Genomic DNA, 12,507 nt, shown 5'->3' with positions numbered 1-12,507 from the left:
TTTCCCCGCCACCACACCGGAGTACGAGACGAGCACGCTAACCACTCCGCTATGCCAGCATGATGGTTCAAAATGAACAAAGGCGCGTCTAGTGAATGCGGTGTCTTCGTTCACTCCCATCTTCCCCCCTTCTCTTACGGCGACGTTCAGGTGTCCACCGAGTTATGCGAGACAGATACATTTCCTTTCCTCAAAAAACAATTTACCGACGAGCAAGGCGTAGAGCCGAACGGGCAATGGCGTTCTGTGGACTCCCTGGCAGCGTTGCAAGGCGCTCTCGCGTAGGCGAAGCTTAACATCTTAACCACACATCAGTGACACAAGCAGCAACACTGCGCTTAAGGCTTCCGCCTCACCGCACTTTAGGTCAACAAAGTGCCGCCCCCCCCCCCTAATTTTTGTCTGAATTTCCATCTTACTCAGGTTTTCACCCAACCCAGGCCAATTACTAAAGACAGTGCAAATATTTTTGATCGCCTTCTAACCTCCCATACCCAACCTAACCAAACATCCTAAAATAAGGATCCCGGACTGTCATAAAATTTTGTCCTAATTTCTACCTTACTGAGGTTTTAACACAGCCCTCGCCTGTTACTCGAGGAAGTGCAAATATTCTTGACCTCCTTGTATCCTTTCATACCTAACCTAAACAAACTGCCTAAGAACGGTAATCCAGGAATGTCAAAGAATTTTGTCTGAATTTCAACCTTACTCCGCTTTTAACGCAGCCCAGGCGTGTATGAACCGTTCGCTGAACACGTTCACTGAAACACCAGGACGGGTGATTCCAAAGCTTGCAGAAAGGGGAAAGGTGGGGGTTATTATCATCACGGGACCACCTACACTGTAAAACTGGAGTAAGGGATATCAAAATTAAAAGAGTGCAGTAAAATATTTAAAATTACTCCTTTCCCAAACGTGCAATTTGTGGGCTCTTCTTACCAGTTGGGCAGCAATTTTGTGGGAGAACATCGTCTGGCAAGACGACAGCCGGTCAAACTGGGGGCGCTGCTATCACTGATGAGCGCTGAGCTGGCTCCTCTGAGGCGACAGGTTTGCACCAACAGCCCAGGTAGCTGCAGGGCCTCCTTTCTTCTGAATGGCAGGAATGCTGCCAGTTTGGTGTAGTTCTGCTCCCGTAATTGTTTCAACAGAAGCTTCAAACAACAAAATGAGGAGAAAAAATAGGCACAACCATATACAGTCATACCAGCAAATATTGCAGAATATATAGGGATTAAGGAAAGTGGTATGGAAATGATGAAGTAGTAGCACTTATTGCTGTTCATATTTAAGCACACTGTTTTTCATGAGCGCGCCATATAGCGTTTGCTTTTTAACGCTTTCAAGGGTATGATGAAGGAAGCAAAATCCTTCTCATATTTGAGAAGCAAATCGAAAGGACACATGCGTTTCGTAACACGGAAAAAGTCACTTCGGAGAAGTTTTTCCAAATGTCTTAGAAGAAGCGAGGCATCAAGAAACAAGGAGAACGGCTAATTTCCTCCCCAGCCGGTTTCCCTTGACCAGGAAGCCAGTAAAATGGCGCAGAACAAGAGCGTACAAAAGAAGAATGTGGCAAAAAAGGAAATTCAGCAGCACACCATCGAATGCGGAAATTCTTCATTTTACAAAAAGGTAAGATATACATCAAAATGAAGGTATCACCTCTTTTCCCTGCCTGTAATGCGCCCTACTACTATTGAACCACTTATGCATGACGTTTCTTCTTGAGGTTTTTTGATCCCTATCCTTATTTTTCCATTTATTCCTTTTCGTGTATCATTTCATGCCTTTTTTTTTCGTTGTTTCTGCTGATCTTTTTTTTTCGGAAATATATCTTTTAGTCCTTTTATGATTATGCTAGCACTTTTATTTTTTCTGTTTGCCGCATTATTGATCCACCCCTCACGTAATACCCTCAAGGTGAGGGTATCCTCAATAAATAAAAATAAATAATAAACATTTCGAGAACGGCCGGTCGTTTGCGTAGACCATGCGGTCCCGCAAAGTTGTGAGCTTGTCCGACTGCTGGTGCTGCTATGGCTGGCGGCTGATGTGAGACCCTTTGCAGGTTTCTAGCAGAAGGGGATCCCGTCTCCTGAAGGACACGAGTGCTTCTGAGTGGCGGGATTCCTGCAGCCCTTCCTGCTGCAAGGGAAGCTCGAAATGGGAAAATAGAATATAGTATTAGATGCAACCACACTGACGCAAGGCAGCGAAAATTCCAGGAGAAACAAACCTAGGTTAAAACACTCGCGAGGAAACTTAAGCTACACCTTTAGTGTATCTATAGTGCCTTCATGGGCCTAGGGTCCCTTTTGTGTCGCAGTTCGCAGACGCGGATACTGTTCTTTCACCATCACTTAATGCGTAACCTACCCTTAAGAGTAAATGTGATAATAATCTAGATCCCTCCCCCGCGCAAGTTTTCCGTCTCAGTCGCCTAGGTTCTGCCTGCATGCCAATATATGCGGAACTCGTCAGTCTCTCCTGCAAGCGGTGCAGTGGTTTAGTGATGTGACCCTTCCCCGACAGGTATCTTTCAAACAGAACCTCCGGTGAGGCTCGTGACTCGTGAGACTGAGGTTGCTCCTCCCGAGCAGCTTATCGCGATCAATAATTTAACTACCACGTGCCGCGGGGGGCAGAATCCTCACAGTCTGCTTGCCAGGTTGCCACTTGGCATGTTAGGCACAAATATGACGTCACATGGTCACCTGACATAGGTGGCAGGTGGGCCATCTGCTTTTTCGCTCACAATGCCGCCGAAGACGCCGGATATCAACATGCATCGCCAGTACGGATTTCGAATTTGGCACCTTCGCCACTACAATAAGTCATCAGCGGACGTTGTTTTGCACTTCTTGCGCACTTGCTGGCACTGTTTCAGTTTTGTGCGGAAAACAGAGCCAAATTTTCTCGCGATGCACACCACTAAAGTCAGATTTTGAATGCGGTTGCGTTGAGTGTCCCGCTTAGCGGAAAAGTTTTGTGTTGTGGAGCATAAGCAGCTAAGGCTCTCATGCGCCAAGCTCAGGGAGTAGAAAATTGTATTATAGAGGATGTTATACACAAGTGTAAATCAGCGGTGGTGTAATACGCCTAAAAAGTTATTTCGTGCAACCTAAAGAAACATAAGGCAAAATTATAGAAGTTGCTTCTAATACAAGCCTTAAAGATGGTCAGGTAACCACTGCAACCATCCTTGGCTGCGCAAGGATGTCGAGGCTCGAAACAAATTGAATAAAGCCCTCAGCCTTCTTCTTAGGACGAGAGGGTGGCTGAGGTGTGGTTCGAAAAAAATCTGCTTGTAAAAAACTCATCATTATTTATCCCATCTACAATTTGTTTAAAACACCTGCTATGTTTAAAAACTTAACCTGTGAATGTCAACAAGTGCATGTTCACCTAAGAGCAATGTTGGATGGAATGGTATGTGTTCGTTATAAAAAACTGTAAAATGCTCCTTCCTCAGTCTTTCTAGTTTTCAGCATGAAAATAAAACATGGTTTATCGTCAGCTCATCTCCGCATAATTCAAATTGTGGCCTGTCTTCTTTTTGGCTTTACTAAGTGCAGTTTGTTATTTGCTTCATAGTTCCATGCGGGCTGCCATTTCTGTGTTACGTTACGATGAACGAAGTTAATGCAATCTTTACACGGTACATTTACTTTTCTGATTTGGTTGCCATGAGCTTGAGCAGCGCAGAAGCCTGCTCTCTCGTTTCCTTTTATTCCGACATGACCTGGAACCCAGCAGAGTTTCATGTTTTGTCCTTGACCTGTGGCTATTACTATGTTATGTATGATGTCACCAAGTAAATGAGTGATTGCATTTCTAGAGTGGAGAGCAGTAATTAAACTTATTGAGTCTGTGTAAATAATACTGTTTGTGAGCTTTTCCTTTACTATTTGTTGAGTGGCTACGCAGACAGCGTAACATTCGGCAGTGAAGATTGATGCACACTGTGGAAGCCTTACTCCATTCCCCTTGCACCACAGCACTTACACAGCGCTGCGCAAAGTGTTGACGCACTGTGAAGCCGCTGCTAACCGCGGCTGCCGTTCACTTCGCCACGGTCAGCGAACACGCTCCGCTTGCTGGAAACGCCGTTGAAAGCGCTGCAATATGGTAGCGCACGAGCGTAGTCACGTGGTATTTTTTTCATATTTCGAGGGCTTTCTTTAGATGCCGGAAAAAAGGAGCCCGTAGGTGATACGATATTAGAATAAACTGGATCGGTTGTTGATAAACCTGTTCTACAAGCTAACGTAACGGTCGTGGCACTAAAATGAATATTTGAAAATTTGCATAAGTCTCCTTAGTTAATTAACTAATTAAGCACAATGAAAAAAAATGTTCTGAGGAGCGCCACATGATGGCAAACAATGTATCGTTGGTTTCAGCGAGCTGCGGTTTACCGCTTTCAAGTTACGTGAAACCGGTAAACCGCAGCTACCGGGTTCAAGTTACGTGAAACACCCTGTATATTTCTTACCCGCGGAGCATAACACTCCCGGAAAGATATTTCTGGCTACGCCACAAACCTGATGTTCAGTTAATGCCGAAAAAAACGTCGTCTGTGTTGTGGCTTGCAGGATAAGTAATGGGCTGATTAGGTAACCCAAGCAGACAGTGACCATAGATGCAACGTGCCGGAGTGTAGAAGTCGAAGGCCGAAACCAACCGCCCAGTACTCGCTGCTATTGCACTCTGGTGAATCGCGCGCGCCATGTGATTACCATTAACTATATGGATGCGCACTCTTTTCTGGGCTTTCTTCATGGCATCTTTAGAAAATGACGGAAGAACTGAACAGAAGAACGGAACTGAGATGAAAGAAAACTGGCACGTTTTTATTGTAGTCTGGACTTTTCTTTATTTCTTAGAGCTGTATAACATGATGTATTCTATCGTAAAGCCTGCTCCCCTGCTGTAATGCATTGCCGCTGCAGGGTAAAAAAACATTCCCTCAACACCCCGTACCTTTTAAGGCGGAAGCCTTTAATGCCTCATCGTTGTAAGCAAGAGCTGTCGACAGAAGTGTCACGCTTTTCAATAGGTCGAAATGGTCATGACGTCAGAGTTCGCGAATTTCAAATAGTGCCAATTGCAGTTTGGCTAGTAACCATGCAACCAATTAACGGTATGGTATAGTGATGCTCCAAGTGGGCTGAGTTTAGTTAAGTAGTTAATTAACCAATTAGCCTAATTAACCTTTCTAGTCAGACCAGAAAGATAAATAAAACCGAGTAGGAAATTGGCCGAGTTGGGGAATCGAACCAGGGTCTCCGGAGTGCGAGACGAGCACGCTACCACTCCACCATGCCAACTTTTTTTTTTCTTCAACATGGTATTTATTACAGTGATGTAATGTTCTATGTACATGAACTATATACAAGCCATTATGAAAAAAGTGTTAAACAATACATATTGAAAAGACCATGCACTAGAAAACGGGCAATGCGGAGCACATCACTAATAGTGAGTGCTCCGGTTCGTACTCAGTCTGGGCATACACGTCTCTTAGATGAACAACCATTCGACTGAAGTGATCCTTTGTAGACACAACAGGTTCACAGTGTCTGTCCATCATGCGGGTTTTCCAGAGGCTGTGCAGTCCAATCAGAAAGAACATGTCCAGGGGTTCATCAACAAATGGCAGCGCAGTGAGATAGCGAACAGAATGTGGAGTCAGATGAATTCTTTTTTTAAATGTGCGTTGCAGGATCCCCCAGAAGAGTACTGCATCTTTGCAACTGATGAAACAATGCTCAATTGTCTGTGGTTCATCACAAAGGCGGCAATTAACGGTAGACACAAAAATTACCTTTTTCTCTAACCATGTTCTAGCGGGCAACGTACCGGTGTGTAACTTAAAGAAAAAGGTCTTTGTACACGACGAGACTGGCATCTTACGTATGCCAACTCGATGCTTTGGAGTGAACAAAGGCGCGTCTAGTGAATACGGCGTCTTCGTTCACTTCCATCTTCCTCCCTTCTCTGACGGCGAGGTTCAGGTGTCCACCGAGATATGTGAGACAGATATATTTCCTTTCCTCAAAAACCAATTTACCGACGAGCAACGCGTAGAGCCGAACGGGCGATGGCGTTCTGTGGACTCCCTGACGGCGTTGCAAAACGCTGTCGCGTTCCACTCTTAGAGTTAAGCACCCATCAGTAACACAAGCAGCAACACCGCGCTTAATGCTTTCGCCTCACCGCACTTTAGGTCGACAAAGTGCCCCGCTAAATTTTTCCTTTAAGGAATTGATAATTATTCCCACTGCGCCCAGAAAAAACTTCCCTGGGTGGGCATACATTATTTATGCCTTTTCGAAGGAATAAAGAGAATTGCCAAAAGGGAATGCGCTAAAAGGCAAGCGATTTTATGCCCACCTGAGCATCTTTTTGGTACGTTCCTCTTTACAATGTAGGACCAATTTTTTGCAAGCTGATCATTTGCACTTTGAAAAACGGGGAAAATTAATTGATTTATACATACTCTTCATGGCATGTCTCTTTACTGCATGCTACTAAGACATTCTCGACACATGAGACACACGAAAAATGGCACAGTTGAAAAGCTTCATTTGTATGAATGCCTTTTTGGCTCGCTTGTCGTATGTGTGGAAGTTTCATTTCATTTATTTTACTCCTCAGGGTTAATGGCATTACAGAAGGGGATTGGTGAAAAAAAAAAGACATCGAAAGCATAGGAAACTAAATGCGCTGTACAAAATATACAACGTTACAAAGGACCAGAATATACAATGTTAACTAAAGCAGCACGAAAAAGTTGGCTGTCATTAACACTGGTGCAGCCAGCAATATTTGTCGACAGTTGTTATACGCAGCCGGTAAAAAAATGAAAAGATAGCCTGGGCCCAAACAGCACCTTAGTCCTTTTTTCCGCTGTTATATAAAGCCGAAGTGTTAGTTGTTTCATTCACTTTAATATTTACGTAACAATACGAGTGCACACAGTACTCTGAGGACTAGATTAGTAAATAATATTTATTACCTCACAAAAAAAACACCGCAGCGAAAAATCATGGTTATTTAAAATATTTTTCCCATAACATAAAAAACAACATAAAAGCTTCTGCTCTACAACAAAGTCAGCAACTGTGAACGAATGGCTTTTGTCGAAATTTCCAACCCATGCATGTGAACCTGCGCACAGCCACAGAGTCACTTTTAAAAAAAAGCGCTTGTTATTTTCATGATAGTTTATGGTGATTTGAGGACAATGACAAGGATGAAGGAGTAGGCTGATTTAAAAAGTAATGTTTAATTGGGGGAACTGTGTCCCTAATTTAAAAGGAGTTCTATACGTCATGTCATGGCGAAGGAGTGACTCTTTTCTGAAATAACTTCTTCCTATTACATAGCCCCAACTACGTACATCAGTCTTATCTAGAATAAACAAGAGAGAATGCAAATGGATCAGCAAATTCCTGAATAATTACTGAAACACAAAATGAGGGCCACTGTTTGAAAGCCAAAGTCATAAAGAGTGCTATTAAAATATGGCTGCGGCAATGCATGTAACTTGTGTGAGTTCCTCTACAAGCTGAACATTACATAAAATCGTCTGGGACGAAGGGGGGGGGGGGGGGGGGGGGGGGGGGGTATGCAGTGCTCAGAAAATTTCGGGGTCAAGCCCCTGGTCATCAATATTCTCGAGTTATGCGGGAAGGCAGTTCCACTCTCGTGCGGTAGGGGGCATGGATGATTGAGCAAAAACTTCTTGATTCAGTCGTAACTTTATGAGGATGGTCGATACGGCTTTATAAGTGCGGAGGGTAAGGTGAAAGGCTATGGCGTAGTGTGGCATGATGATGAATTTTGTGAAAAAGGCTATGCCGGAAAGTTTTTTGACGTAATGACAAGGATATAATATCTAGCCTGGATTTCATGTTAGTTATACTAGCTGTGCGGTCATATTTCGATAGAATAAAACGAACAGAATTATTTTGAACAATTTCAAGTGAATTGACTAGTTTCTCGTGATAGGGTCCCAAAGAGGCATCGCGTATTCCAATTTCAACCTGCAGTGGGCATAGTCAGGCTGATGATGATGATGAGTGGCTCGTAAATTGGTAGTTTCAATAAGAATGGGGCCTCAGAAAAGTTACGGCGTGAATTACTTAACATGAGGTTAGGTTATTTATGAACCGAGGCGGAAGAATGTGCCATAGCCTTGGCAATACCAACGAGGTCACCGAATCAATCAATAATTAACACCACTGGCTTGCAAACTGTCTGAAGTAACTATGCACAGGCACGCATCTCCCCTACTACACATAGCATTCTGTGGCGCGCATAAAATTTCGAAACCTCGCTTCATCTGGACACCTGGGCACGTGTTTCTCCCTAGAAATGAGTGCGCTCATGTTACAGTTAGAGAGATCCTCCGCGCGACAGTGGAAGGCCATTCCAACTTATAGGAGGCGGAGCCCATCCTACTCACCTATTCGCACATACTCAAACAATACCGACTCTCCCGCAGGACATACTCACCACCTCACAAAAAGATCCGACGAGAGGAGGCGGCCTCCTGGCTCCCAAATCGAGACTAGCACTCCCCCCTCCCCCGATCCTGCGCTAAGGCATACATGTTACTCCATACATCATCATCATCATCAGCCTGACTATGACCACTGCAGAGCAAGCAGTACAAGCAGTCCATAAAAAAGCTGTGCGTTTTATATGTCACCATTATGATCGCGATTTCTCACCCTCTTCTACACTTCTCTCATTAAATTTAACCACGCTCTCCGCCCGTCGCCACACTGAATCACTAAAATTCTTACATTGTATAGTCAGTTCCTCGGTAAGACTCTCAGATAACCACTACATTAACTTTGCAACATTATCATCTACAAGAAGTCATCACGAGCTAATTTTGATTCATACCGCTGTGGCTGCTGTGGAATTCATACTACTGTGGAATTCGTACCAACTCGCCCAATTCTCAACCTTGTGAACTGATTTTGATACCGTATTTTGCACATACTAATTTGTTCAAAATCAGTTATTTTCCATGTTCACTAGAAGCCTGGAATTCTCTTCCTGGGTCCATTCGTTCATGTCTAGTTCAAAGTTTTATAACTGCCATCGAAGACGCATAACAGCTGAATATTCCTACCATGTCGTTAACAGTTCCTTTCTCTTTTGATACATTTTTGTGTGATTTCAAAGTCAAAGTCAAAATCAAAGTCATTTTATTCAGGCAGCGCAATAAGGTGCCTAGGAGGCAGACATAAAGGCAACTTAATGCCTGACTCAGTGTCGGCCCCTTCCCCCCTTCCCAAACACATCACTCAACAGCAGTTACAGTCACATCGTTGAACAAAGTTTCGATCAGTAATCACCAACATAAAAGGAACACATTAAGACGGCATAGCATACAGGGCTAAGTCATACTGCGAGGAAACAAACAGCTAAAATAAATGCCATGTAGTAATAGGCAGAGAAAATAAACAAGCAGGAACAATAAAACATTCACAACAAAAACCATCTGGTGTCTACTTGGGGCCCAGAGAAAAAAAAAGGAGATAGTCAAAATTGTGTGGTCAAAAAAAATGTGTTAACGTTTTTTTTAAAGGCTTGAGCTGAAGTACTGTCAGTAATGATATTCAAAACCATGGCGTGCTTATTCAAGAAGTCAGGAATCTGATATGTTAACTTTTGTGTTCCGTAGTTTGTACGAATCTTGTCTTTGTTATAAATGGTATGCCGGAGATTATACATGTGTTGTTTATGAACATATTTCTCTATGAAAGATGATGCACTCTGTTTGATTTGAGTGTATCGTATATAGCTACTGCTAGTTTTTTTACATAGGATGTTTGTGATAGTCAGGATTCGGTGTTTCTGGAAAAACGGGGCTGAGTGAGTTCGGCGCGGAACATTTTCTATTTGGCGCAGGAAATGTTTTTGTAGTACATGTAGGTTCTATAAATTTGTTTTTGTGGTCGTACCCCATACAAGAAGACAGTAGTGAACACGGGAGTGTATTAGAGCATTATACAATTGCTTTTTTAACCATGGTGGTAGCAAATCCTTTAGTCGATAGGTGAGCCCAATCGTTCTTGAGATATCTGTTCGAACTTTTGCGACATGTGCAGACCAGTTTAGGTGTTCCTGAAAGATTACACCTAGAAATTTATGTGATGCAACGCGTTCGATTTGTTCATTGCCGAAGCGCAGAAGAATGTCTGACGTACATTTATTTTTTGGCCGAAATACAATATATTTTGTTTTGTGCGTGTTCAGGGCTAATTTATTTACGCCAAGCCACACGGATAGGTTACACAGCTAGACATTCGCCTGCCTCTCAATATCTACAATATTCGCACCGGAAGAAAAGGCATTAGTGTCATCAGCATACAGGATAATTTGCAGGGTTAGTGGAATACTATTTACAACAATATTGATATACAACGGAAACAATAATGCACCAAGTATAGACCCTTGTGGTATCCCATAAGCGATAACACTAATATCTCACTGCGCTTTGCCTACCGCTGTGTACTGGAATCTATTTGACAGGTAACTCTTAATTAAGTCTAGAGCAACACCTCTAATTCCGTAGTTGGGTAACGTTTGCAGTAAGATTTCATGTTTGATAGAGTCGAATGCTTTTTTGAAATCACGAAACAATCCTACTGTGTACAATTTATGCTGTTATCTATTATTTGATCTTTAATATTTAGAAGGGCCGTCTCCGTTGGCTTACATTTTTGGAACACATACTGTTGTTCTACTTTGACGTTTTGCTGGCAGTAATTTAGAAGGCGTATTATAACTTGTTCTGTTATTTTAGAAAAGATTGGCAAGACAGAGATAGGTCCGTAGTTATTAAGGTTACATTTATCACCTCCTTTATGAACAACGGCTACTCTTGCGATTTTCAGTTTATCGGGAAAGACACCCGAACTTAGGATCAAATTGCATATGTGAGACAGAGGGCGGCTAAAAAGATGTGCAACTAATTTTATTGGTTGCGCTTTCAAGTTACCACTCCGCAAGCACTACTGTTACTTAGCTTTTTTAGTAGGGAAAATATTTCTGCCTCTGTAGTAGGAGTGAAATAGCTTGAACCTGCAATAGCCGAACTCATATCTGATTTGCAGTCAAGGTTAGAGCTATCCGCGCTGTTCTTATTAAATGCTCCTGCATTTAGGAAGTGTTTATTGAATTTATTTGCTAGCGAGGTTCCCGTATAAATTGTGCCTTCATTACTCAATTCCTGGAGTTCTTTCTTCTGAGTATTTGACATAAGATGGTTTGCGGTTTGCCACATTTTTCTTGGGTTGTTGATGACACCTGCAAACTTGTTTTCGTAGTAAGAATGGCGCGATTTTTTAATGTCATGTCTTAGTTTGTTTCTTAATTTCTTATATTGATTTAAATAGTCCACAGTTCTAGTTGTGATAAATAGAGCGAAAAGACTATCACGTTCCTTGATTCTGTTTAAAAGTGCTCTGTTAATCCACGGCTTTCTTACTTTCCTACTTTTCCTAAATTCTAATACTGGCAATGATTGTTTATAAGTGTTCTCAACTTTCTCTCAGAATAAATTGTACGCCATTACTGGGTTCTGTGAGCAGTAAACGTCGTCCCAATTTGTTTGCGCTGTTAGTCTTTCAAATATCTTAATTGTTTCTTCATTAATAACCGTGTACTGAATCCGTTTCCGCAAAGGTCGCGGCGTGTGTTGAGTAAGATGTGTTAGAAAAATAAAGATCGGTAGATGGTCGCTCATGTCCGCTAATAAAGCACCAGATTCAATATCGTCCGAGCTACAGTTCGTGAAACAAAGATCTAGCAGGGTTCCAGAATTGTTTGTTACTCTTGTTGGTACATAAATGACGTTTTCATGCCCGTATAAAAGAAACACATCAGTAAGTTCTTGATTAGTGAAATCAGGACAAAGAACGTTAACATTGAAATCACCAATGAAAACAACAGATGATCTATATTGTATGAAGCAAAAAGAAATAGAGTACCTGAAGGAAAGCGGGTTTATTCAGCCAGGTAGGCGATAAATAGAAGGTGCGCCGATGTGGCAAACATGAGTGGCATGGCACAGGCGCCTTCTGCATTTTTTTTATTATTATGGGCTTATCTTGTCATGGATCACTTTTCTTTGCGCCCCATTTTGTCTATTATAGCTGCTTGTGAAATAAACCTCAGTTGAAGTCCGGCGTTCGTCCTGTCTCGTCTTCCTTTGTCCGTCTTTTTAGCCGCTGGAATGTCTCACAATAGTACCAGCAACCAACAAGCCCAACTTTCTACGCTTTACCTGATGTTTCTGTGCCGACTTTTAAGATATATGCATAGGTGCTAAGAGGAACCATGAAAAGAAAGTCTATTCACTGCTTCTTTTACTGTGATCTATAGTACCTGAATATCTACATTTTAATTTCATATGGAGCTGACAGGATTATTACGAGCAGTTCTCATAAATGCAGTGCATGTAGCTGTTGTATT

The 12,507-nt window shown here is 42.4% G+C and overlaps 1 protein-coding gene across 2 annotated transcripts in view; it reads right to left on the bottom strand.

Annotated features, from left to right (window-relative positions):
* The window catches only part of LOC149365445 (uncharacterized), a 54,804-nt gene that overhangs the window by 22,252 nt on the left and 20,045 nt on the right, over positions 1-12,507 (bottom strand). For both annotated transcript variants that reach the window (XM_089584997.1, XM_089585064.1), the window contains exon 2: positions 943-1,157. In XM_089584997.1, coding sequence (XP_089441123.1) covers positions 943-972 — 30 coding nt within the window. In that variant the 5' untranslated portion in view covers positions 973-1,157. The remainder of the gene's footprint in view (positions 1-942; positions 1,158-12,507) is intronic.

This window comes from Amblyomma mixtum, chromosome 1 (assembly GCF_055824585.1).
Source record: "Amblyomma mixtum isolate Tamu chromosome 1, ASM5582458v1, whole genome shotgun sequence".
Lineage (NCBI taxonomy): Eukaryota > Metazoa > Arthropoda > Arachnida > Ixodida > Ixodidae > Amblyomma > Amblyomma mixtum.
The sequence above is the reverse complement of the archived record's forward strand: the minus strand, read 5'-3'. Positions and strand labels throughout refer to the sequence as shown.